This window comes from Alexandromys fortis, unplaced genomic scaffold (genome assembly GCF_014885135.2).
Source record: "Alexandromys fortis isolate MF-2015 unplaced genomic scaffold, M_Fortis_MF-2015_v1.1 scaffold_19, whole genome shotgun sequence".
NCBI lineage: Eukaryota > Metazoa > Chordata > Mammalia > Rodentia > Cricetidae > Alexandromys > Alexandromys fortis.
The window spans coordinates 6,901,343-6,928,635 of NW_026067890.1; the positions used below are offsets into that span (position 1 = coordinate 6,901,343).

Consider the following 27,293-nt stretch of genomic DNA (forward strand, 5'->3'; position numbering starts at 1 on the left):
CGTCCAGCTTTTAAAAGCTGTCTAGCGTATGCACACAGGGGATTGGAGTAACCACGTTATTCGCAGACAGGCTCACGCATATGTGCAAGGGTTTAGCTGAGTCGTACGTGGATGGAACCACACATATGCATGTGTAGGTTATGCAGGGCCCTTTAACATTCAGGCATCTCCACATCCGAGGGCCCGTCTGCATGTGCTCGCCTTTAGAACCCGGAAGTGCAGCCTTATCTGTGGCTGAATAATTATAGTGAGAAAAGCTGAGATTAAATGGTGGGGTCAAGAATTGAAGATGTCACCCCTTATTGAACTCTGGCCTTCACACATACACACACAGGCATCCTAACACACATGTGCACACACAAATAAGCATACATTTAACCCACGCACAGAAAGAAAAGAAAGCTGGACCTCATGAAGAGGACAGTGAAGGAGGCAGGCTGTGGCAAAGAGGATGGTTTGGGGGTGGGTTTCTATGGGCGGAACAGGGCCTTCCTGGCTATGGGGAAGAAGCGGGACCAGGTGGTGGGGCGTGTGAAGACCTGCGTGTGTGCCTCAGGCAGATTTGGTCAGAGAGAGATGAGCACGGACATGTGTCAGCTAGGAAGAAAGCTAGCAGCGAAAAGGAGAGGAAAACTCTAAGGGTTTGTGGAGGCAGAAGGTGCCATGCTCCAAGCGAGAGAGTGGAGGGAAGGAGGAGGAACCGCTGAGATGGTAACTGAGACCAGAGATCTGTGGAGCTGAAATCAGGGCCTCTGAGGCTCCTCAGGCCCAGACCCGTGAGGAAGGAAGCCTGACTAACGTTAAGGTTGAGGGACCATAGCTTTTTAGCTAACGTATGAAGCAAAGGGTACCACAGAGATGGCTCAGAGGCCCAGATGTGGCTCGGACGGGTACACAGGGAGGCTGAAGGGAGAAGCCAAGCTCACCCGTGGGGACACCATTGTCCTACTTCTGCCTTGTCCTTGTCAAGGCTGGTGTCATTTCAAATTAGCCTTGAGGTTATTTGCCCCCCCCCCCCAGGGACCAAGTGCTAACAGTAACCCAAGGCTCATTCCCTCCCAGAAATGTCCCTTCCTGAATGAATGAGAATGCCGTCAACATCTGAGCGAGACTCATTGTTAACTTCATGGTGTCCACTCATTCATTCAGTCAAGAAATAATAGTCCCCAGGCAGCGTGCCAGGTGCTAAATTCACGATGATAAATGGGACAATTCAATCTCTTCTCTCAGGGTGCAAATACTCGACAGATTGCCAGGGAAATTCAATATGCCGCCACTGCCCACCCCCATCTCCTGTCCACCCCTCCCCTCCCTAGCCCCATGACTGCTGGCCAGCGATGCTCCCATTGCTGTGGCAAGCCAACACGGTTTTCCAGAGACAGGCTTGGTTCCGGAAGGTTCACAGTCTCTATCCGTCTCCCTGGCATTCTAAATGCATTGCTGTCGGATGGGGACTTTCTTCTTCACTGTGTGCTCCCCAAGGGATGGAGCCATTCATGCTGTGAACCCTGTCTCACGTTAGCCTGGGCCCTGCCTGTATTTGCTATCACCTGCGTGGCCTGGAAACTGAGCCTCGAGAGAGCCAGTGTATCCAGGATGTCTAGGTAAGGTGGGTGCATTTTCCTAAGCCCCTGACGGCTCTATGAAAGGGTCTGTGGCTCCTTTCAAGGCTTTGGGATCTTCTGGAAAGATCCGCCTCTAGACAATGCTGACTCTGCAGAAAGTGTAGCGTGGCAGACCGTGACACGGCCATTCTTCAGACTGTTATATTTTAGGGGTTTTCTATTGCAAGCAGATCACAAGTGAGAACAGAGAGAGAGATACCAAGGTTCTCCATCCTCCTCTTTCACCCCCTCAAGATGCAGAGTAAGAGTCCTCAGGTGCCCTCTCCCCTCCCTTCATTTCCCATCCTCTGGAAGCGCTTGTTTGACGTCACAAAGTACCTGGCATAGTTCTAAATACATTTCGTCACTTAACCCTCACAGCGAGGCTTCAGTTGCTCCTGTGGGTACCTTCTGTCAAGAAGGCTCAGGATGAGCTGAACCTAGACCCGGGGTTAAACCATGTGTGACTTCAGGATAGCAGATATGGCTATTACGCTCCACTGCCCTGACTAGCAGACAAGGCACAGATGTCACAAGAGAGAGTGACTGGGTAATTTATCACCCACCGGGACAGTAGGTGTAAACTCATATGGATCTATAACCTGAATGCATGTCCGACCTGCATGGAGGAAAACTGAACACAGCCCTTGCCCTGATGGAATTTGGAGTCAGGCAGAAGGAGGCTACCACACAGGATTCCCGAGCAGAATGGAGACAGTAGAGGAGTTGGAGGAAGTGTGAGGTGGGGGAAGGGGCCCAGGGACTCAGAGAAGATTTCTAGGGAGCTTAACCCTCACACCCCTGCCTCCCAAAGACACTGCCCAAGGTCACGCCTGCCCTTGTGGCTCAAGAGGGCTGTAAAGCCATTAGTGCAGCTTTTGCTTGCCCTTCAGCTGCAGCTCCTAGAACTCTTTGGTGTCCCCGAGGGCCCCACTTCCAGGGAAGGGCAGGATGTTTGGTGAAGGCCTAAGGACTCATAAAAGTAGGAGTTCACTTCCTAAACTCTAGAGGTATGCTTCTGGTATGACTGTGACCCTTAACGCTGGGTGCAGCGTTAGGGGATGAGACGGGGATCCTAGGCACCAGCTCCAATACACCAGACTCTGGGTGACCATGAGCCAGGTTTGAGTCCTGTCTGGATGCTCAGCCCAGAAAGGAGGATCAGCGCGGTTGCTCTCAAGCTCTGACTACCTCCCTTTTAAATTGAAAACAGAGAGGGAAGGGAGAAAACCTAACTGGCTGTTTTAAAACAACAAGCACGACTCTGCCCTGACCAGGAACCCTTCCTCCCCCACATAGGCTGAACGGTAAAGAGGGGGAGGGGAGAGGGAACAAGGAAATACCAGTATAGTTAGAAAAAAATTCCATGGAGGGGGGTGGCTTCTGAGCTTAGACTGGGCTTAATTAAAGTTACAGACATGCTTAAGGCGGGTGGGAGGGGGCGCAGGGGGCGGGCCCTGGAGACGTGTTTTTATTATAATGTGGAATTTCTCCCTAGGGCATGCCTGTGTACACTTGAGTTACAAGGGCCACAAAGCTCATTTGGGCTAACTGAACTGATTCTGGGGGAGGGGAAGAGGCTGCTGGGAGGACTCACCTGCCTCTGCCAGGTGAAGAAAGAATGACAGGTGGTCTTTGTACAGAGAGTGGCCCGTAGGGGCTGCGGCCCCAGATCCCATACAGAGGGAAAACATTCTTTTCCCCAGTGTTTTTTAAAGATGGCCACCTCTGCTGGGACGGGAGTTCTCAGCCTTGGGAGATGCTGACCTCCCTGTGGACATGGCCTGAGATGCCTATGTGCGTCCGTCCAGCTTGACAGCTATGTAAGGACTGCTGATGGAGACAGGTCGTTGGAGGGCCCTGGGGTATCTGAAGAAAACAGCAGCCCTGGATTTAGAGACGGGAGGAAGAGCGCAGGCACAAGGAGGGTCCCGTTTCCCCCATAGACGACTTTAAGTCCTGGCACCTTCACAGAGCAGGCATGCCAAATACAGAATGGGGAAAGATCCTAAGGGAAAAGGGAGAGGACAGAAGCAATCAAAAAGGGGTGCTGTCTGGAGAAAGGAAGGGAACCCTCAGGGGCAGGCCTGCGGGATAGTGTGGAATGGGGACGAATTAGAAGGAAGGACAATGAGGCCTGTGTCAATGATATAATAAAGCCCAGTATTTTGTATGCTAACTTAAAAAAATTAATACAAATAAAACTGAGCTGGGGAGCTGGCTCCACCGGTCAAGTACTTGTCACACGAGTGTGGGGACCAGAGTTCAGGGCCCTAGAACACACTGAAAACCAAGTGCAGTGGTAATTTTTGTCCATGATCTCACCTCGAGGGAGGTGGAGACAGAGATCCTTGGAGCAAGCTGGCCTGGTCAGACTCACTGAAACCAGAGACCCTGAGTCAGAAAGTGAAAACCTTGGTCTCAGGAACTAAAATGGAGAACAATGGGAAGACACCCAATGTCAGCCTGGGGCTTAAACACACACACACACACACACACACACACACACACACACACACACAGAAATATGCTAACACACACCTGCACACACATACTCATACACAAATATGCTAACATGATGCACCTGCACACATGTACTCATACACAGAAATATGCTAACACACAGGAACATACAAACACATGCACATACCACTCACTCACACATATGCAAAAAGTAAAAATAAATGAATAAAAGGCCCAAGTAAAATAGCACGGCACAGCAGTTACAAACAAGAAAGCATTTCCAAAATAAAAGCAAAACAAAACCCAAAACTTGTAAGTAGCATTTCCTAGACAGACCAAATGTACTAGTGTGAGTCTAGAAACTTCTTTTCTGAGACAGGAAGGCAAGATCGGCCTGTCCCCCCATGACCAGGACCTTGCACATCCACGCCTTTCTTAAGTACGGAGGAGAAGACCTACCCCATGCTTCCAAACTGAACCTTCTGTTCTCAACCTTCCTAATGCTTCTGTTCTTAAAGCAGTTCCTCGTGTTGTGGTGACCTCCGACCATATGATTATTTCTTTGGTACTTCATCACTGTAATGTTGCTACTGTTATGAATCATAATGTGAATATCTGATGTGCAGGAGATCTGATATGTGACCCCCAAAGGAATCACCACCCACAGGTTACCCCGTGTCATGAACCCCAGTCCTTGGTCCCAGAGCAGTCTGTTCTTAATTCTCATTATACTACAGGACAGAAAAATCATCCCTGTTTCGTAGGGGAGAAAACGGAGACTCGGAAATTAAGCAAGCCTGCGAGTGGTTGAAACCCAAATCTTCACATTCCCTGAGTGGCGGTTAGCATCCCACATGACTCACAGGTTGACACTCTTTGGTAGAGGGCCAACATGGCAATCAGTTGTCTCAGGAGTCAAGTGCGATGACTCTGTACTGGTTGTCTCATTTCCTCGGTGAAGACACCTAGAGCAACTTCCCGTGTCATCACTTGCACCTGTCACGTGGCTATCTTGTTGAACCTGTTCCCCCACCACCCTTACAGGATGGTCCAGAATAGAGGTGAGAGAGAAGCTGAGGTGCACGCCTTGGCGGGGTGCAGTGTATTAAGTCTTCCGACTGTTGATGGCCTGAGCCCCTGTGTCAACTCCAGCTCCCCAGAGAGGCCCCCAAGGCCCTTGGTTAAGATTTACTCAGTCCACACATGTTTGATGGGAACGTCCACGAACCCTGCCTTGTATGGGGTGCTGGATTCACAGTGGAGGACGGGTGCAGCTGTGAGTGTTGCTCTAGGGACCAAGAGAGATTGTAAGAGTGCTGGGGGCTGGCAGGGGTATTAGGCCAGGGGGACTCTGGATGCGCAAGCCCTGTGGACGATTATCAGCAATTCTAATTGCTAGCAAATATTCCTGGGGCTGTTTCCTTAAACCCCAGGTGGGAATTGCCCAACCCAATATTGGTATTTCGTCACGTTGTAGGAAAGTATGTATCTAGGAAAGCCCTGGAAAGTGGACACATTAAGAAAAATGTAATGTTTGTTCTATCTTCTTGCTGCCTTTGTATGTCTGTTTCCTCTAAGCGTTGAGTAGTCTTTCTAGAAAGTTACTATCTACCTGTAAACATTTTTGTTTTCTTTTAATATGTGGTCTGTTTTCTACAATGAATTTTCAGATATGTTAGGACTTGGCTGCCAGCCAACTTCTGATTTTGTTTGTTTGTTTTTTGTTTTGTTTTAAGCAGCACATGGTTTGTCCTAGGATGTCTAATCCCTAACTCACAGTCTCCTCTCCCTCTCCTCCTTCCACTGTGTCCAGCGCTGGAATGTGAGCACCACCATCAAGTGCCTCTTCTTTTGGAGTCAGGAGAATTCTGACTCCAAACCAAGGCTCCCTTGATCTTCTGTGATAGGTTGAGATCAGCCACCTCTTCTGGTTGTGGGGAGAGGGAAGAAACCATGGTATAGTCTGTCTGCTTCCCCTAAACAACAGTTCTTGTTGAAGGAAAAAAATGTTGACTAGCTGGATTTCTGTTTACTTTGCTTTGGGGCACCGTATCACAGAGTCATTTGATCACTAGTTCATTCATTAATTCAATGACCACCTTCAGGAGAGGTCTACCACGCACCAGAAGGCAAAGCAATGGGAGGGGGTAGGAGGAGCATTGGCCCTGGAGGCAGAAGGCTGGATTTTGCTTCCTGTTGTGATACTGTACAAATCACCTGCCTCTGTAGGTCTCTTCACTCATCCACAGAATGAGAGATTATGAGATCTTTCCAGTCTGAGGCACCAGCATTACACAGGACTTTATTAGAATCTTCATACATAGCCAGGTGGTAGTGGCACATGCCTTTAATCCCAGCACTTGGGAGGCAGAGGCAGGCAGATCTCTGAGTTTGAGGCCAGCCTGGTCTACAGAGTGAGTTCCAGCAAAGGCTCCAAAACTATACAGAGAAACTCTGTCTCAAAGAAAAAAAAATTAAAAAAAAAAAAAAAGGAATCTGCATCCCCGTATACAGTCATATGTGCTGAGCCCTGAGCTCCTTCGTCTCGGTCTTGTGTCTGTGCTATTTTAGGACTAGATGCAGAGAGAATGCAGAAGGACTCAGAATCTGACTGATACAATGAATCAGGCAAGAGGTGGTGTAGGAGTAAGGTTGAAGGAAGTTCTTCAGGTAATTAGTCGGGTTCCTCTTACCAATGGGGCTGATTCTGGGCAGCGCCTGGTTAGGTAATTTCATCACCCTTTGCAGACTGGAAAGTAGACTGGAAAGACCTCCCCAGCAGCGCCCACTGCTCATCTGGGCAGCGTAGCTCTATGGTATATATGTTTATCTATGCATATGTAGTCTATTGCTCCTAGAGCCATAATAAACACAAGATTAAATCAAGAGCAAGACAAAAAAGATGCAACCAGGAGACAAGCATGGTATGCATAGGGCTGCTGCTGGTTTTACAGTCGCCAACTCCTGGCAGTGAATCGTTTCTGAGACAGGATATTCTCAAAGTTGCTACATCATCGGGGCTGGCCTTGAACTCACGCTTTAGCCTCCAAAGTGCCGCCATTATAAACACCACGTGGCATCACGCTTTGCTTCCAGCTTACGGTTTTTGTTAGTTTGGTTTTTATGAATAGACATTGTCTTTCAGTGAATGACTTGAACCTGTAACGGTCACATGGTCATCATTGAGCGTCATTGCTGTACATACGTGCTCTGGCTTTAGGCGATGTGACATCAGCACAGACACTAGGATGTTAAGACAGTGACAGGGAGCTTTTGGCTGCTGTGGGATATGTGATCCACTGTTACATGGCGTACCGCTGTACCACAGCCCAGTCCGTGCACCACGAAAGCCTCTCTCCTCTGGGCGTATCATCTCCCCAAGTCTCTTAGCACCCTTGATCTTTCTCTTTTGATTCTCTTTTTCCAGATTCGCTTTGTGGTGGAACTCGTGTGGCCTCTGTCTTTGTTTCTGGTGTTAATCTGGCTGAGGAATGCCAACCCCCTCTACAGCCACCATCCATGTGAGTATGAGCCCAGAAGCCCCTGCTGGCCTTCCCTTTAAGAAGCTCTTCTGGGTGTTGGGGATATCACATCTGTTGGCATTTCAGAGGCTTTGGTATGTGAACCAGGTTCATCAATGCTGAACAAATTCTAGTTTCTTGAAACATGTGCAGTCTTGGTTATCATGGTGTATAGAAAGAATGTACTGTTTGCTAGTTCATTTCTTTCGTTCTGTGCTTCTGAGAGTCAAACATAGCCCTGTGTATATTTGTATATTTTTATGCATATAATTTTTTATTATTTTGTTGTTTTTCTAAACTTAGCTGTTATATTACAAATTTAGCTCTTTTTTTTTCCCTTGGTTTTTCAAGACAGGGTTTCTCTGTATATCCCTGGCTGTCCTGAAATTCACTCTTTAGACTAGGCTGGCCTCAAACTCACAGAGATCTGTCTGCCTCTGCCTCCTGATTGCTGGGATTAAAGGTGTGCGCCACCACGGCCGAGTTTATTTTTTATCTTGACTGCTTTAGGGAATTTGTTTTACATGGTACCAGGGGAGAAATAAGAAGGGACAGTACAGATCACACTTAATAAATATTACACCCTGGAGCTTCAAGGCATCTACAGCCCTCGTGTGGGCCTGTTTGTATGTATAGCAGCCTTCTCAGAAGGTCCCCTGTGGGTTTGGCCAGGATGGTGTCTTTTCTTCTAGGCAGGTGACACGGACACCCCAAGAGTTGTGAAAGCTGACAAGTTCCCTTCTCTTGAGTTTCTAACTTCCATTGCTCTGTCAACCTCCTGTCCAGCAAACCCTTGCTTCTTTCCGTCACCCCCAGGAGTGCACAGCCTCCGCGCCTGTCGTGGAAAGAACCTCTGTGATCACCAGCCTCCCCGAGCCAATTCCCTATTTGCCCTCCTCCAGAAACTTCTTTTCTAGCCTCAATTCCGCTCCGCATGGCCATGTAAGTCTCTAGGCCAGTGCTTCTCAACCTTCCTAATGCTGTGACCCTTTAATACAGAGCTCCTCAGGTTGTGGTGACCCCCAACCATAAAGTTATTTGGTTGCTACTTCATAACTGTCATTTTGCTACTGTTATGAATCGTAATGTAAATATCTGTGTTTTCCTATGAACTTAGGTGACCCCTGCGAATGGGTTGTTTGACATCAAAGGGTTCGCAACCTATAGGTTGAGAGCTGCTGCCCTGTAACCTTCATCTGTCTCCTTATGTGCCATGAACTCTGGGACACAGCACAGGGAGTAACCTGCATTAGACGTTCCCGCTTCATAACCGAGGGAGAAGCAGAGTCCCAGAGAGTCTGTGCTCCTGGCCTGCTTGGCTTCTGTGACTCACTCCTTCTCGCTTTCCTTTTCTGTCTTAAAGGCCATTTTCCCAACAAGGCGATGCCTTCGGCAGGAATGTTACCATGGCTCCAGGGGATTTTCTGCAACATGAATAACCCTTGTTTTCAGAACCCCACCCCGGGAGAAACTCCTGGAATTGTGTCAAACTATGACAACTCCATGTAAGTGCTGAGATTTCCCACCTACAGGGAGGAACTTGCACCCCCTGCCCATCCCTCCCCCCATGCAGGAGTGTGTGCTGCTCCCACGGGCTGATGAGGAACTCTGAAAGAGTGTGGAGGGCAGCTTCCACACTATTAATGGCAAGGCACCTGGGGGCGGGGGGAGCCTTCAAACTTCAGTCACATGGACATGATTTGTTCATCTGTATGTCCAAGAGGGGACCTAAAATCTAATAGCAGCCCAGGCTACGATGTGCCCACTACTTTGTGGTCACCCGTCTTCTTAGGTGGAACAATTAACTAACTTCCTTCACCTCGGCCACAGGCTGCCCGTAGCCCTCTCTGTCTCCTCCATAGGCTTCTTTAGACAAGGCCTGGGAGAAATGCCAAGGAGCAAGCAGTGCAAGGAAACCCGAAGTCAAGTTTACAACGTGAGGTTTCCTTCTTAAAGGAAAATAAGGAATTCCAAACCTTTAATGACGGAAACTGTCATTAGTGACCTGCAGCACAAGGATCTTGGGATGTGGCTCCCACAGTGTGGTTTTAACCCACAAAACCGAACATCCAATTGCCCATCTCCATTCTCCCGGTCCAGTCAGTCTGGATGGGTAGGCGCAGGGAGGACCGTGTGGATGAACTGTGGCGTCAGGTCCCACCCCTAAGAGTGGGTGGTGGAGGAGAACTCAGAGAACTGGGTGAAGGCCGGGAAGACTCACTGGTAATATCTTCCAACAGCCTCAGAACAACAGGCTCAGAGAATGGGGTGTAAGGTCAGCTTGCCCTGCTGCAATTCAAATATTGAGCAAAACACTCATCATTTTTGTCAGGGTTAAAATTATAACTAGCCATCCAATGGAGGCTATGCTAAGTCAATTTAAAAGAAGCACAAAGCTGCTAACTGTATGGTTATGAAAAAGACAGCTATTTATTTATAAGGCATTCTCTCAATAGCTTGGCAAGAGTGTATCGAGATTTCCAGGAGCTCTTCGTGGACACACCAGAGGTCCAGCAGCTTGGCCAGGTTTGGGCTGAGCTCCGCACCTTGTCCCAGCTCATGGACACTCTACGGACTCACCCTGAGAGATTCGCAGGTAACCTGGGTGCCCGTGTCCCCATTCTGTACTTGCCACTAGAGTTAGCCTGACACACCAGACTCTGAAGACCTAGTAAAGAGCGGGTGATTCCATGAAACGATGCCAGAGGCAGGTAACCCCAGCGCTCCTGGGGTGAGGCGGGAGGTCGAGGCAGGAGAATTCTCCAGAAGTTTGGAGGCCAGCTAGCCTGTCTCACACAGCAGTGAACGCAAAGAGGTTGTCCTTTGACCTCTATATGCATGCTGTGGCTTGTGTGTACCTCCATTGACGCATACATATACACACATGCACACATACACACAAGCTCACTTGCATACAGAGACAAAGACTCCTCCTAATGGGCATTTCCAGTCACGTTTAGCATCCAGAATGACGCAGGTGGGTCCGTGGAGAACAGGATATAATGTGGAGAGATGGTGAATGAGGAGACAGCAAGGATGGAGGTCAGAGGCTACTGCTGTGGAAAGACGTATTCCTAAGACAAAGGTGTGTGGCTATAAAGACCACCATATGACAGCCATAGGAAAGGACTACCAAGGGACGCCAAGGGGTCCAGAGTGGCTGGATAGGGCAGCTTGTATTCGAGTTACCAACAGTAAAGTTAAGATGATGATGTGACCAGTCCTCCTCACTGTATGTGACACGGCCCCTTTACGCTCAGCACGCGGTGAGACATACACACAGTGGGTGTCTAGTTCAATCCGCTTGTTTAATCTTGGATGAAACACCTTCATGATTGGCAGGCAAGAATAGAGAGATGGATGGGTTGAGTGCCTGCCCGCAGGGCACCTAGAGAACAAAAATAGGGTAGGCCATGCTGTCCCTCACCGTATGGGGAAGCAGAGGGCGTTGAGAACATGGGGAGTCAGGAAGGGAAAAGACTGGAAACAGAGTCTGGCGCCCTCCCATCTAGCCACTTTCTGCCTTTGCTCCCTGGAGGGGCAAGAGCACAGAAGTACATCCGGACCGCTGGGTTAGGATTGCTTAGCTACCTTCGCGCTGCTTCCAAACTGCGGAGCACACACTGCTGGTCATGATTTCCACAGCCCAGATTGCGAATGCTCCATTCTTTGCTCTGCTGGAGAAGTGCTGATACCGTCAGCTCAAATGTGAAGGGTTATAGACGGCAGAGACACAACGAGCATTTTGTTTATTTGCCTGTTTATTGAGACAGGTTCTTACTTAGCTTAGCCAGCCTAGAACTCACGTAGCTCAGACTTGTCTGGATATTGTAACAATATTTCTGCCCCAGCCTCCGAAGTATTGGGATTATAAACATGAGCCATTATGACTGGTTCACTACTTGCCTTTTAAATAGTAAAAAAACCAATGCAGGGGAGCTCGGCCAGCAGATGCACTAGACAGCCACTGTCTTGATCTCAAGACGACTTTCCTTCTTCCCTTCGTTCCGAAGGGTCTGCCATGAAGTGGCCTTTGCATTGGTGGGTCTGACCATGAAATTAAGTCTGGCTGCAGGGAGTGGAAGAGATTCACCCCATGCAGAAGTCTCTGTGGTTGTTGCAAGTGCCTAGGAGAACTGAAATCACGACTCTAAACCCAAAACAGGACTTGAGGGTGAACGAGGGCGCAGGTGGTTTTTTCTGCAGGTTCTCCATCTGGGGAGGGGGGGGGAATCTCCTAAAGGAGAGCATGACTAGGGCACAAGGGGTCAGGATAGCCTTCCAAGGCCCCCCACAAGCTAGGGACAGAAACTGAGAGGGCCCAGAGCTCACGCAGGAGTAAATGACATGGTCTCTGGTGGAATGTTGGGCCAGGCACTAAAGTCTAGTCAAGATGTCAGGAAGAGGTTGCAGGGTGTTGGTCAAGGCGTGAAGTCTGAGGTCATTAGGAACTCAGTCATGCAGAATGGGGTGGACTGTTGCAGCTGCTGCGGCTTTTGCCTGTGGGGTTCCCAGATACCTGGGAAAGTGTACCCATGCTGACCCAGGCAGCAACGTTCTTCTCTGCAGCAAACCTGTAGGGCTGCATTCTCTCCAGGGGAGGACTAATGGGGACACCCCAGTTGCAGACTACCCCCACTGTGCCCAGTCAGCTCTGTGGTCTCAATCATCTCTAAACCCCTCTTCCCACAGCCTCACCTGCAGCTACCCTCTGTCCCCCACTCCTAGCCTCCAGTCTTCCCAGCAAAGAGAACAAGTAGAACCACATTTTAGAAGAAATGTAGTTTTCTTTCCCCAGAAACCCCCCACCCCCACCCCACCCCGTTCACACGGCCCCGCTCAGGAATCTAATGGAGAGCCTGTCTGGTATCATCCTGCTGCTCAGACCCTGGGCCCCATGCTCTGCAGGCAGGGTGACCCTCAGCCCCCAGCTAGGGTGTGTGCTTTACCATGTCCCTGCCCTTCTTCTCCTACCCCATCCCACCCCTGCCACAGCCAGGCCACAGTGGTATGATACCCGGGCCAGATGACTCTCTGTCTTGCCCCTTCTCTCGAGGCATTCGTATGCAATATGAGCTGAGGATGTTAAAGAGTAACTAAAAAATAAACAGCCAAATGGGGCTTCACTCTTAGGACAGGAGCACAGGTATTTATTGCGTACCTAGGGTCAGTCATTCAACAGACATTTATTGAGGCTTTGATACTATATCAGGCCTCCATACTGGGAGAGAGAGAGAGAGAGAGAGAGAGAGAGAGAGAGAGAGAGAGAGAGAGAGAGAGAGAACACGAGAGAACAGACAGAATGACCTTTCAGTTTTACCTCTGTGTACCCAACATGGATAGGTGGGACAAAGGATGCAAAAAGAGCAGGACCATAGTCCTCAACCCTTAGACAACTGTGTTTGCATGTTTGTGTGTATCCATGGACCACTACAGTGAGAGCCTGTAGAGCTGTGTCTAAAGGCTGCTCTCTGCAATACCACTGACCTTTGTAGGGGCAGGACATTCTTTAGGGAGGAAGCCTTCTTCTGTACACTGTGAATGTTTAGCAATATCATTGGCCTCTCCCCAATAATACTGCCCAAAGATGTCTCCAGATATTGGCAAATACTCAAGAGCCCAAATTCCTCTGCTGTAGCTCCTTACCCTTCGTTCTCGTTCTCTCTCTCTCTCTCTCTCTCTCTCTCTCTCTCTCTCTCTCTCTCTCTTTTTGACAGGTTTCTCTGTAGCTTTGGAGCCTGTCCTGGAACTAGCTCTTGTAGCCCAGGCTGGTCTCGAACTCACAGAAATCCACCCGCCTTTGCTTCCCAAGTGCTGGGATTAAAGGAGTGTGCCACCACCGTCCAGCCTTTATTCTCTTGAAAGTCACTCTCTCAGATCAACTCTAAGAAGTGCCTGACACCCTGCTCACCCTGGGTTAACTTTCCCTCCTTCTGTACCTTCCACTGTATTGTGCTCAGGCTCTAGCAGCCGCAGTCTCCAAGAGTTCCCCAGGAAGCCAAGAACACAGCCCCCTTCCAAGAGTCAAGCAGAAATATTTCAAACCGATACTACATGCTGTTCTTATTTTGACTCACCCCCTGTTCTTTCTTCCATTCGTATTCAGGAAGAGGATTACAAATCCGAGACATCCTAAAAGATGAGGATACACTGACACTATTTCTCACAAGAAACATTGGCCTGTCTGACTCTGTTGCCCATCTTTTGATCAGCTCCCAAGTTCGTGTGGAACAGGTAGGTGAGGACCGTTGGAGAGGAGGGGAGGCACCAAGCCTGAGGAAGACTTCTTTTCCCTTTGGCTCCCATATTCAGACTCCATGGCTTATGCTGCATATGGTGGACAAGCCTGGGGGTCATTGAGTCAAGGAGCGTCCGATCCCAGGACTCTGAAACAGCTCTGGTACCTCTGGCACCATCAGACTCCCCAGGTTTTTGGAACTTGAAGGAAGGCAGAGAAATCACGAGACTGAGCCTACCCTGTAGAGTGGAGAAACCTTACCATTTAATAATCAAATCTTTAGGGACAGCTGTAGCTACTGCAGCAGTCTGGGCCAGACAGGCAAAGCCCCTTACTCAGGAGACTTATATCCCAGAGGAGGGTAGATGTAAACAGAAACGTCTGTTGTGTTTCCTGGATGTCAGGAGTCATTGTGTGAAGACAAAAGTACCCTTTACTCAGTAAAAAGCTGACCTCCAAGCATTTGAGGGAAGGGCTCCAGCTAAGATAAGAACTCTAAGTGTGTGCAAATGTGTGTGTGTGTGTGTGTGTGTGCATGTGTCTAGAGAAATGGCCTAGTGAATAAGAATACACACTGCTTTTCAGAGGACCTGTTGTGGTTTGAATAAGAATAGTCTTCACATAGACTCACATGTTTGAATGCTTAGTCACCAGAATGTGGAACTGTTTGAAAGGATTAGAAGGACTAGGTGTGGTCTTGTTGGAATACATGTGACCTTGTTGAAGGAAATGTGTCACAGTGGCTGAGATTTTATGTTCCAAAAGCTCATGCCAGGCCCAATCTCTGCCTGCCTGCCCACAGATCAGGATGTAGCTCTCAGCTCCTGCTCCAGTTCCGTGTGTGCCGCCATGTTCCTACCATGATGATAACGGACTAATCTCTGAAACTTTAAACAACCCCCCCAATTAAATGTTTTCCTTTATAAAAGTTTCCTTGGTCATGATGTCTCTGCACAGCAATGGAACGGTGTCTAAGACAGGACCCAGTGTGAATCTCAGCACCCATGTCAGGAGGCTCACAACCTCCTGTGGATCCAATGCACTCACATCTATTCACAGACAGATGCACACACCCGCCTATAATTAAAATAACTCTTAAAAGAAGAGCTGGGTAAAGAGAGGTGGTGCATGCCTTTAATCCCAGCACTCAGGAGGCAGATATAGGCAGATCTCTGTGAGTTCTAGGCCAGTCTAGCCTACAAAAGAGTTCCAGAACAGCTGGATCTGTTACATACAGAAACTCTGTCTCAAGACACAAACCAAAATAAAATAAACAAACAAGCAAAGAACTAAGTGGAATTCAGGTCTTGAGAGCCACTGGACAGGTTCTTGTCGTCCCGCGGTCATTAGCATCAGTGATGCAGGAGTACCTGTTAGAAACGCACCTGTCAGCTCAGCTGAGTCCTTAGTGTTAGGTATAGAGCTCAGCTGGCTGTGTTAGAAGCTTTCTGGGAGACTGACCAGCTCGAGTGTGCACTCTTGTCCTTGGCTGGACGTGACTCCAGGGGAGACCAAAACCTCAGCTGAGAATTTCAGAGCATGAGCCTGTCCTGAGATGAAGGTCTGCACAGGGCACTGCTGTCGGAGCCCAGAGGAGAGAGGAGACCTCCTCCCCACCTGGTGGGGACAGCTGCTGAAGGGGTTTTTAGATTGGTTCCCTGCATCACATGAAGGAGCCCACGCTTGCCTGCTTTCTAATGGTCCAGACCTTACAGTAATGCCTGGAGACAGACGAGCAGAGCAGAGTCTGCTCCTGATGAGGCTCAGAGAAGCAGACCTGGCTGCCTGGCACTGCCTGGCTTCTGTCTTCACTGCAGGGGAAGTGTCATCAGCAGTGATGGCTCATTTTTCCCGTTTGCTTTTTCCTCGGCTCATAAATCTCCAGTCCCGGCAATGCCTGTGACCGTTTCCAGTTGGTAATAAAAGGGAGGCAGAGATAAGGGTTGGAATTTAGGGGAAATTTCCTCCCACTTTGTACAGCCATGACCTTTGGAGTTCAAGTGGCTGCCCTTTGGGCACCAGGACAGAGGCTCTTCATGGACAAGGGGCCAGGGTCACCAGGCTCTAGGGGATGCTGCACTGGAGTAGCCAATGCTCTCAGATCAGCAAGTTCCACAACCCACCTCTCATGACAACGAAGCCAGTCAGGCCCCCACCCAGCTCCCAGGCCTCCTTGCTTCTATCTTCACACATAATGGCTTTTACCCCATCTAGTTCTGTGTGTTACCTTTAGTCAACGTGGCCATTAGTACTCGCAACCACAATGCCAATATGCCTTTTTGGTGTCCCCCATGGAAGCTACAATTGGTCATCCTTATTAATGGGGGACACCTTGTTCTTCACAATCAGTGGGTTTTCCTTCTGGCTCTTTCTTCTTGGCATATGCGCACAGCTCTGGAGGGCATCTCAACACCTTGTTCCATAGGTGGAGTTTTCCTGTCCTGCTGTCACTCTCAGATAAGCACACGAGGCTTATATTAATTATAAATGCTCAGCTGATAGCTCAGGCTTATTACTTACTAGCTCTTACATTTTAAGTTAACCCATATTCCTTATTTACACTCTGTCACATAGTGGTACCTTTATTAGCATGGCACATTCATGCTCCTTCTGGGTCTGGCTGGCAACTCCAGACTCCACCCTTTTTCCTCCCAGCATTCTCTCTGTGTCAGGCTGTCTCACCCATTCTCTTCTACCCAGCTATCGGCCAATCAGCTTCTTATTAACAGTGAGAGCAATATATATCTACAACATACAAAGATTGTTCCACAGCATTTCTTCCCATCTGGGGAAGTCATTTCATCATTCTGTCTCCATCTGCCATCTGCCCAACCTCAAAAATTCCTACACACACTTCAGGACCCAGTTCAGATGTTGCTTCCTCAATCCACATGCTCACAAGACTCATTTTTTTTTGTCCAATCCTCACTCTTCCTTACTCACCAAAGAGTTAGTAAGTGTAAGTGAGTATCTAAGAGCCTCAAGGCTCGGCCACACACTGTGGCATCAGAATCACTCTGAGCCTGTCTCCTCTCCTCACTCAAAAATATCCACTACATACGGTGGTTATAAAGAGAGAGTGAAAAAAGCTAATGAAAGTAAAGCACTTAGAATGTTGCCAGACCCAAAATAAATACTTAATAAACACCCAGTACTTTGTCATTTGTTTTGTGACAAGCTGCCATAGAACCTATGTTGACCTCAAGTTCTCTGTTAGCTGAGGATGACCTTGAAAGTCTGATCTTTCTGCCTCCACCTCCTGAGTGCTGGAATTATAGGCCAGACATGCACACCATGCCCTGTAAATTTTAGAAACTATCATGGGCTATCGTCTTGCTCTCTCTTCCCTACTTTCTCTCCCCTCCCCCTCTGTTTCTCTCTGTCTTTCTTCTATATTAGGTTTGAACCCAGAGTGCCACACAACTTCGTGGGTATTCTGTCACTGTGCTTTATCTCAGCCCTGACTGACGTTTCTGATTCTCCTTTGGTGGTCTAGCTTTGCTTTATTTGATCGTATACTTAAGCTATCAAAATGCCCATATTTCCAGCTAGTTAGGGAGCTCTTCAGAGGACGGAAGTGCCTGTATTACTCACCTCTAAAGCTCCGGTCACTATCCTGGTCCCTGAACACTAGGAGTCCAGTGAATGACGTTGAGAGAATTGAGTGAGGGGGAGCTTTGCGGCAACCCTATTTGTTAGCTGTTCTGTGTAGGGCATTTTTTAAAATTATTTATCAATGGAGGAGGGCCCAGCCTATTGTGGGTGTTGGGTTCTAAGAGAGCAGGCTGAGCGAGCCATGAAGAGCAAGTCAGTAAGCAGCATGGCCCTTGCATCAGTTCCTGCCTCCAGGTTCCAGCTCTGTTTGAACTCCTGTCCTGACTTCTTCTATAATGGACTGTGATGTGGAAGTGTAAGCCAAACAAATCCTTCCCTTTCCTCCCCAAGTCACTTTCATCACGGTGTTTTATCAAGCAGTAGTAACCCTAACTTAGACAGTCCCTGTCATATTGGCGTGTAAGAAAGTCTGTGGAGCGTTTTCTTCATTGCTGATTGATGTGGAAGGGCCCTGTCTACTGTGGGCAATGTCATCTTGGGCCGGTGGTCCTGGGGTGTATAGGAAAGCAAGCTGAACAAGCTATAGAACAAGCTAGTAAGTGGCACTGCTCCATGGCCTCTGCTTCATTTCCCCTCTCCAACTTCCTGCCTCGAGTTCCTGGCCTGACTTCCTCTCATGACGGACTGTAAACTATAAAATCAAATAAACCTTTCCCTCCCCAGGATGCTTTTGGTCATGGTTTCCTATCGCAACCGTTAAAAGCAAACTAAGACATGAGCTAATTCTTCTGTTTGTTGTTGTCTGGTCCCTGTTCCTTCAGTTCCCTCCTCGGAATGTGAGAGGATCAGACAAACAAACATAAGAGAAGGGTTTCAGCCTCTGGTTAGAGAGGATGGGATTTTACCCAGGGATCCGAAGTGAGGTGGGGCAAAGGCAGAATGATCTGTGGGGATGCCCCCACTACAGACCCTGAGACTGACTCTACAGCTGATCCACTATCAGCCTGCACCTCATGGAGGGACCAGTGTGGTCTCAACATTTCCACGGGAATAAGAGAGCCCATGTCTGTTCTGTCTGCCAGTGTGGAGATCTGTGTGACTGAAAGCCTCCTGGTGTCTTCAGGGCCCAGTCTTATGAATTTATTCATGGTACAGAGCCTGGAAGTCTAGGATGCTCGGGAACACTCCAGGCAACCAAGAGGCCCAGGCCAGGGTTGGGACCTCTTCTTTTCTGTCTGAGCCATGGAGGCCACCATAGCTGTGATGTTCCAAGTCATTGTCTGTGAGCTTCTAGGAGGTGTGGGATGTGGGCTGCCTAGGCCTAGGGCTGTGGTAAAATGCAGGTTATATATTTGATTCTGAATTTCAGATAAACATAAAGAAAAATTTCAGCATAATTATGCTCCCTTTGGGAATGATTTGAGACAAACAAAAAGTTATTTGTTCTTTATTTGAAATTCAAATTAATTTTATCTGTGCCGGGTAAGGTGGCTTACTCCTGTAATGTCAGGATACTGAAATAGAAAAATTGCCTAGGCTACAGAGTGAGTTCAGGTCAGCCTGGGTTAGAGCGAGACTCTGCCTCAAATAATCAAGCAAATAAAAAGCAATAACAAAACCAAACTGAGCTGGGCATCTGATATTCTTACGCGGTAAATCTAGTGAGGAGAGGAAGCTGGCCAAGGTCGTTATAAATGTGTTTTCACCGCTCCTCCACTTCCGCCACTGGGAGACGGTCTCGATGGCACTTTAGCATCCCTTTCAAAGTGATCTCTCGATTTGGAAAAGTTTTCTCATAAAGCGAGGTTTGAGGGAGGGTTTGGATTTTTATTACCGCTGTTACAAATGATCACAGACTTAAAGGCTTAGGACAGCACAGTTTTATTATCTTATGATTCTCGAGGTCAGAAGTCTGAATGTCAAGGGGCCATTAAGTCACATTTTCTACCGGGCTGTCTGAAGGAAAGCCTGTTTTCTCACCCTGCCCATCTTCTACAGATAGCGCACATTCCTTAGATGAGGTCCCCTCCACTTGCAAGACGAGAAGTGGCCTGTCAAGGCTTTCTCCCGCCCGCCATAGCACTCTGGTCCTGTTTCTTCTGCCTTCTCACACTTCCAAGTCCCTGTGTGACGTTAAACCCACCCGGAGGATTCAAATAATCTCTGTGTCTTTTTGTTTTGTTTTTGATTTTTTCAAGACAGGGTTTCTCTGTGTAGCCCTGGTTGTCCTGGAACTCTGTAGACCAGGTTGGCCTCGAATTCAAGGATTAGGCTGCCTTTGCCTTCCAAGTGCTGAGATTAAAGGCGCGTGCCACCATGGCCTGGCTAGTCTGTGTGTTTTAAACCAACTAGCCAGCAGACATATCTGCCCTTCCTATTTGTCGTGAAATGTGATTGGCCTGTGGGTCGGGATGCGGCATCTTTGCTCAGGAGGGTGGTAATATTTCCCTACAAGGAGTTTCCCAGCATCTTTTCTCCTCCCTACAGTTTGCCTATGGAGTCCCAGACTTGGAACTGAAGAACATTGCCTGCAGTGAGGCCCTCTTGCAGCGTTTCATCATCTTCAGCCAGCGTTGGGGGGCACAGACCGTGCGGGATGCCCTGTGCCCCCTCTCCCAGATGACTCTGCAGTGGATGGAAGACACTCTGTATGCCAACGTGGACTTCTTCAAACTCTTCCGTGTGGTAAGAAAAGGGTTACGTGCTCCCAACTTGTAGAGGATTCTGGGAGCAAGCAGGCCACCGGGGAACTGGCACTGGAGAAGGTGTGAGCTTGACGCTATGACAAACCTTGGGGATGCTCCAAAATCCTAGCACCCAAGAGAAAACAACCGTCCTTCTAGAACAGTAGCAAGGGGAAGGAGATAAGTTCACTTTTGTTGGAGGGTGTTGGTTCATCTCCCAGTCATTCAGACCCAAATAACCACTCAGAAACTATGTTGTTGCAATACTGTTTGGCCAATGGTGTAAGCATATTACTAGCTAGCTCTTGTGGTGCCCATTTGTAGACGGAGGCTGTTCATTCGTTCCTGGCCACCCTGGCCAGAATTAATAATATTCACATAGAAACTGTATGAATTGCAACACGGCTTGGCCAATGACTCTAGTGTATTCCTAGCAAGCTCCTACATCTTAAATTAACCCATTCCTATTATTTTATATTTTACCATGAGGCTCATGGCCTACCAGCAAGATTCCAGCTAACAGCTCGCATCTTTCTCGTCTGGCAGCTACCTGGTTTCTCTCTGACTCCACCTACTCTCTATATATATCTTTTCCAGCCTTGCTATATTCTGTTAAGCCATTGGCTGAAAGCAGCTTCTTTATTATCCAGTGGCAGTAAAGCATATTTACAGTATACAGATATATATCCCACATTGGTTCACCCCTCAGCATGCGATGTGGGAGGTGTCTGTCCAGCTGTGAAGCATGTTCTCCATCTCCTGTAGACCAGGGAATTCCTTGCCCATGGTTACAGACAAGACACTGACTTCACCCTGGTCCTCATGTTCATGTGTACAACAAGGATGTTGCTTCCAAGGGTTTCTAGACACAGTGACATGGCATTGTCATCTGCAGGTGTATTGGAGGTCCTTCATAGCTGTCTTGGAGAACCTGCCCCCCGTGAGCCACAGGTTGGACACATCTTATGTCTAAAATAATAGGAAAAGATAGAGAAAAAAAACTGTGCAAAGCATTCATAAATGTCAGCGAATGGGTGGGTCGACTTCCTTCCTATGGACCTGTACTTGCCCCCACAGATGCTCTTTGTAGATAGAAAAAAAAAAATAGGAAATTTGTAATCTTGACATTTTGGAAAGACTGGATCACTAAACCCAGATTTCTGCTCTAGAACTGTAGTCCAGACTCCCAGAGCCCATGAGGGTCTCCTCCTCCCTTGCTGGAAGGATGTGGTGGGGCACAGAGGGGTCAAACTTTAGGATGCATGATGTCATCAAAGGTTGCTGAAACATGCAAGTCCAAGCCTCCAGTCTTGCTGGTAGGGAGCTGCATCATTGCTCAGGAGATTTTGATGGGGGTCCCCAGAGGCCACACTTTTAGGAATATTCATTAGAGTCCTTTGGAAAAGATGGACTGCTTTTAGCGCCTAATTATGTATTTCTTTTGGCCTATATTTTAATTTCTGGAACTGTGCCATGAGGAATGTGAATCACTAAGTTTATTTTTGAGATATTCTGGAATTAGTTATTGATTTCAGAGTTCACATTTTGTCTGTCTTTATGGTGGCTTTCTCAAATCCCATTAAAGTCTCTCTCTCTCTCTCTCTCTCTCTCTCTCTCTCTCTCTCTCTTTCTCACTCCTCACTCTCTCTCTCTCTGTCTCTCTTGTTCTTGGTCTCTCTTGTTCTCAGCTTGTCTTTTAGATTGAGACAGGGTTGTTGCCAAGTTGATAAGAGTACTTGCCTTCCATGCACAAAGCCAGGACTGGATCCTTAGCACATGTAAACATCTGTAATCCCAGCACTCTGGAGGTGGGAGCAGGAATTCCAAATGTCCATAGTCATCTTCAGCTAGCCTAGGATGCAAGAGACCTTGTCTTGGGGTCGGGGGGCGGGATACACAGAAAAGGGAAGAAAGAAAGGAGAAGAAAAAAAGCCAGATGAATTATCTACAATGAGTCATGATATAGGAAGTTCTTCTGTTTATGTGTTGCTTTCATTGGTTAATGAATAAAGAAACTGCCTTGGCCTTTTGATAGGGCAGAACTTAGGTAGGTGGGGGGGGGGAGATAACTGAATGCTGGGAGGAAGAAAGCAGAGACAGAGAGAGCCACCATGGAGCCACCAGAGTCAGACATTCTGAATCTTTCCTGGTAAGCCACTGCCCTGTGGCAACATACAGATTAATAGAACTGGGTTAGATCAAGATGTGTGAGTTAGCCAACAAGAGGCTAGAGCAAATGGGCCAAGCAGTGTTTTAATTAATACAATTTCTGTGTGGTTATTTTGGGGCTAAGCTAGCCAGATGTCTGGGATGAACAAGCGGGCCCTTCCTGTAACAGAGTTAAAATAAAATAGGCCTTATTGTTTCTGGCAGAGTTTATTTTGAGTTTCCCTTGGATGTTATTCTGTAATTTTCCCAGCTCATTGAGGGTGGGTCTCCAAAGTACATAAAAGGTGTCAGGACCCAAAGAGTTATCACAAAATGTCTAGGATCCCACACTGTGGGGAGAATTAAGAGCCTGTGGCCTGAACATCTCTGTCCTACAGCAGACTACAAGGCAACACTTGTTCTACGCTGGGGTGTGGTCTTCAATTCAGCTCGTCCTGGGTACAGCCAGATAAGATTTTGCATCTGGTTAAAATTATCCTTTAGTGACTAGACCTTCTGTTAGTTCTGCATTACCGTAACACGTACCTCAATCACACAGAGAAAGGGTTCCCCCTTGGCTCACAGTTTCAGAGACTCCAGTCTGTTGCTAATGGACCTCATCACTTTGGTCCTGTATTGAGGCCGTTTATTGCAGCAGAACACACGTTGTAACAACCCACTCATTTCTTGGCCAGGAAGCACAGGAGAACACGGGGAAGGGCTTGGGGTTCCCACTCTCCCCTTCCATGCCAGACCTCCCAGTAGCCTAAAGACCTCCCGCTAGGCCCTGTCCCTCCCACTAGTGTCAAGATGGAGACCATGCCTTTAACAGACGGGCCTTTGTGTGACACTCAAGATGCAAGCTGTAATTGACCCCAAGCTGGGGCCACTGACCTGAGTGTTTACTTATCAAACGAGAAAGACCAGGAAGTCTTCATTCTGCCCTATATTAAGTTTGGAAATGAGAAGTTTCACCAGTTTCCCTCACTGACTCAGATGGACCCAAGGGACCCGTTTACCCTCTGCCCATGGCTGCAACAGGTACCTACAGGGGACAGGCGCTGGGCTGAGGCTACGGTGCCAACATTGAGCCTCCTATTCTTGACCCACAAACAACCCAACAAACCTATTCATGGCCGCTCATCTTAGAAAGCCCAGCTATGAAGTATTTGCCCCTGAGAACAGCAGTCCTTGGCCTAGCTGTACGTTGAACCACTGGGAAGGCTTCAACAGCTACACATGTGGTTCAGTTGTAGAGTTCTCAGCTGACATGCCTAATTAGGCCCCTGGTTTGATTCCCAGCATGGCATAAAACTGGCCATGGTAGGGTACACCAATAATCCCAGTGTTCGGGGAGGTGAAGGTAAGAGGGTTAGAGGTCTAAGGTCACCCTTGGCTACGTGAGGTGTTTAAGGCCTGCCTAGACTAAAGGCAACCATCTCAAACTAGCCCCCGACTCCGAGCCCAGAGATCCTGAGTCAGTTAGCACAGGGTACAACCTGCATGCTTCAGTATTTTCCAGAGCTTCCCAGATAATTCCAAAGTCTGGCCAGGGTCAAAAATTATTAACCTTGAACAAAAGAGTTTGACTTTACAATCTCGGTTTCTGTAGACCAAACAGTAATCCTCGTACCCCAAACACCTCTGGGTTTCAGGAACAGAGCGCTGTAGAGATGTTCCGTCTGCTCTTTCTCTTAAAGAGAGCTGCAGAGGCCAAAGGAGCACACCCAAGTGGGCAGCATCAGGCCGCCTCAAAGACCTCCTTGCTCACTGGCCGCCGTTCTCCTCATCCCTGCTCTGGCCCTAGTGAGGAATGAACTGACTGAAACAGAGCACGTGACCTCCTAGCAGAGAGCAAACACCTCGGTAGTCATCTGGTGCCCTTGAAGTGTGCCTTTCCCGGGACAAATGACCAGGGCAGCTAAACATTAAAAGCAAATAAATTACTAATAAAAAACTTAAAAGAAATAGCAAGCATTAAATGAGATTTGGCTTTCATTGCTTCCTGTACCCATCCTGGGAGTGGTTTTAGGAAAATGATCCCCAGGCAGGCACAGGGTGGCCTGGGCAGCCCCCAGCGGCCCCCTGGAGGAGCATGGCTAGCCTCTGTGGCCTGGCTGTTATTGCAGCTGGTTGGCGCCCGGCCACTGTCGTTCTGGCGTGGGAGTGCTGGGCCGGCCCCTTTGCTGGCCTGTTTCTTGTGCACACGTAGCCCTTATATAAATAAGGTTTTATTAAATGCCAAGTCAGTTCTCATTAACAAAGAAAGAGGAAAAATTTCAGTAAACCACTGTGAAGGCACCTGCCCCTGCTGGGTACAGAGCAAGGGTGGGGGAGGGTGGGAGCAACCTCCAGACCTGGGAATCTGCGGAGCCAAGGGAACCTAGTGGGAGTTAGCACCAACTGGGACCAGCTGTGTTTTTCCTCTGTCCTTTGGAGGTCAGAACTAAATGTTGTCATCTTCAAATAATTCGAATGCAGTTCTCCACCCGACCCACTCCCAGAGTCTCTCTCTCTCTCTCTCTCTCTCTCTCTCTCTCACACACACACACACACACACACACACAGTTTGCACACGTTCTCTTTCATGAACCCATGTACGCACACATGGCTGGTGACCTAGGTGGGCGAGGAAGCACACAACAAATCAGGGGGTTGGATTTTCTCCAAGGTGTAGCAGCCTCTCTAGGTTTCACCCCCAACTCCGAAGCCTGAAGACTTTCTTCATCTTCACCTGGGGCTTTTTCAGGCTAACAGCTGGCAACTTGAAACCCAAAAGCTCAGAGCTGAGCCGGGCCCAGGGCATCGTTACTGCCAGCATACCTGAAATGTTCGCACCTCATTAAAAAAAAAAAAAAAAAAAAAAAACCTCCCGCGTCACTTTAGTACTTCAGTCAGTTTCGGGTGAGGGGTTGGGTGCTTTCCCATCTGATCTGGCCCAGGTTGCGCATGCCCCTTCCGTCTCTCCTACATTCATCCCGTTTTCTGGCCCCCAACCCCCAGCCTTCCTTTCTCTCCCGCTCTGATGCGCTGCTTTGAAATCTTGCTGAGAAGCAAGTCTGTCCCGGCAGCTTTGAATGTTTATTTGTGGAACTGAGGTGGGCACTAAGACCTGCCATTCGGCTGGCGGGCCGGGAAGTCTGAGTTTCCTCCCTTCCCCCTTCTCCATGGCTGTGTGCGGAGGAGGAAAGCTGGCTTTGGGGTTCACAGTTTCCCCTCTGTAAATGTTCCTGCTGTAGCACAGTTTGGCTTTTTCTCCCCTCTCCCTCGTCCTCCCTGCCGCTGTGACTTTTCTGACTCCATTGTACTCGCGTCCCTGTGACTGTGTCCTGGCTGAACACTACGTTCCTGAGAAGAAAAGACCCAGTCTTGGGGGTCCTGACCACATGCTCCTGTCGGTGTCCGCTTCACTCTTGGCTCTGCTCGCTGAATTCCTGAGTCACCGGGAATAAACAGGGGTGGACTGCCTAGCCCCTGGTGAGAGCTGGCCCTGCTTTCTGCTCCCTGGGGTCACTGGCTGCAGTTTGTTAAATTTCAACTAAGTGTTCCAATTTTCAAGTGGCTTTTTGCTACCTGCAATTCTCTGAGAAAACCCCATGTCTCCTGGGTTTTACAGTAACGTCTCATTGAGTGACTTTACCTCCATGATCCCCTCCACACACTGCTGTGTTCCTATAACTGTCTACTATTTTAGGAAGAAAGAAATCGAAGCACAGTGCAGGCAACTGTGGGGGGGAGGGGGTGGTGGCAGGCAGAAACAAAACTCATCCAGAAATGGGGTTTTAAAACCATGAAGTCACACTAGGTGTATCTGGTTTACAGCGTTTGTCTACATCTACCAAATCAGTGGTTATTGGGGAGTCCCCTCGGCAAACAGATTTCAATAGAGAAGAACAGAGGCTTTTTTGCTTTTTTTTAAACACACACACACACACACACACACACACACACACACACGGCTGATTGTTTCATCACTGCTCTGTCTTGATTTCTTCTAGGCTCCAGCTGTATACAGTAGGCTAGAACTTGTTTTCTTGACAGGCCAGATGCAACTTTATCGATTGAGGAAGAAAGAATTCGTGACTGGTCAAAGATAAAGTGACCCGGGACAGAAGCCAGCCCCTGGGAAGGGTGCTAGTTCAGACGACGGGCCTGGCGTCCCTGCCTGTGTTCAGTCATTATAGGTCATGTACTCGCAATATGTGTTACCCACATGTTAGATAACAGGTTTTCTCCAGTGTAGATTGACTCTCAGGAGTTTGGCTCCTGATACTTCATCGTTCTGCACAGAAGAGACTCTGAACTGTTTTTATGGATTAGGATCGTGTTTGGGAATCTGAGACCAGCTCTAAGCCTTTCCCTAGGGAATGTAAGCTCCCACAGATGAAGGCGTGGGGACTCATGGAGCCACTGAAGCCAGACCCCAGGTTAAAATGTCTTCCTACCTACCACTAATACAAAAATACCCCCAATGGGTCTCATATGCAAAACAAAGGTGATGTTGTTCCCAAGAGTTAAAGGCATGCTAAAATTTGAAATGGGAACATGGAAGACAGAAGTCTGTTTCTCCCAGAAGCACTTACATGGATGCATATGCACACCGAATCTATTACACACCGGCCAAGATCCCTCAGGACAGTGACAGGACTACCCGACATGCACGCGTCACGGCTCAGACTGGGCAGACACCGAGGGTAGTGACACTGTCTGTTTGGGCACAGGAGGGACTTACAGTTAAAACCCAGCTGCACGAGGCAGAAAACTCACTTCCATTTTACAAAATTAGAATGCCAACAGAATTCAGTCATAAGGTAGACCCCATATCAGGAGTGACAGATAGATAATCCCAGCAGATGTGACCCTTCCATCTGGGGTCCAGGACAGTTTTTACCTGTGTCATGAGCATCTCAGCACCAAGGCAGCCTCCCTCTGGCTGACTCCCAGGACCCTGCCCTGTTGCCTGCAGCCTGGCCTCAGCCCCAGCCAGGTGTGTCTCTCTCCTGGGTAGAGGCATGGTTGTAAAAAGCTATGCTGGTCACTGGCATTTGACCTTGGCTCTTTTCAGAATGCCTCAGCATTG

General features: G+C 48.4%; 1 protein-coding gene across 1 annotated transcript in view; it reads left to right on the forward strand.

Moving 5' to 3' along the window:
• Abca4 (ATP binding cassette subfamily A member 4) overlaps window positions 1–27,293 on the forward strand; it is a 147,251-nt gene that overhangs the window by 25,737 nt on the left and 94,221 nt on the right. Inside the window, exons 2-6 of the mRNA XM_050149669.1 lie at window positions 7,495–7,588; window positions 8,952–9,093; window positions 10,045–10,184; window positions 13,695–13,822; window positions 19,869–20,066. Coding sequence (XP_050005626.1) covers window positions 7,495–7,588; window positions 8,952–9,093; window positions 10,045–10,184; window positions 13,695–13,822; window positions 19,869–20,066 — 702 coding nt within the window. The remainder of the gene's footprint in view (window positions 1–7,494; window positions 7,589–8,951; window positions 9,094–10,044; window positions 10,185–13,694; window positions 13,823–19,868; window positions 20,067–27,293) is intronic.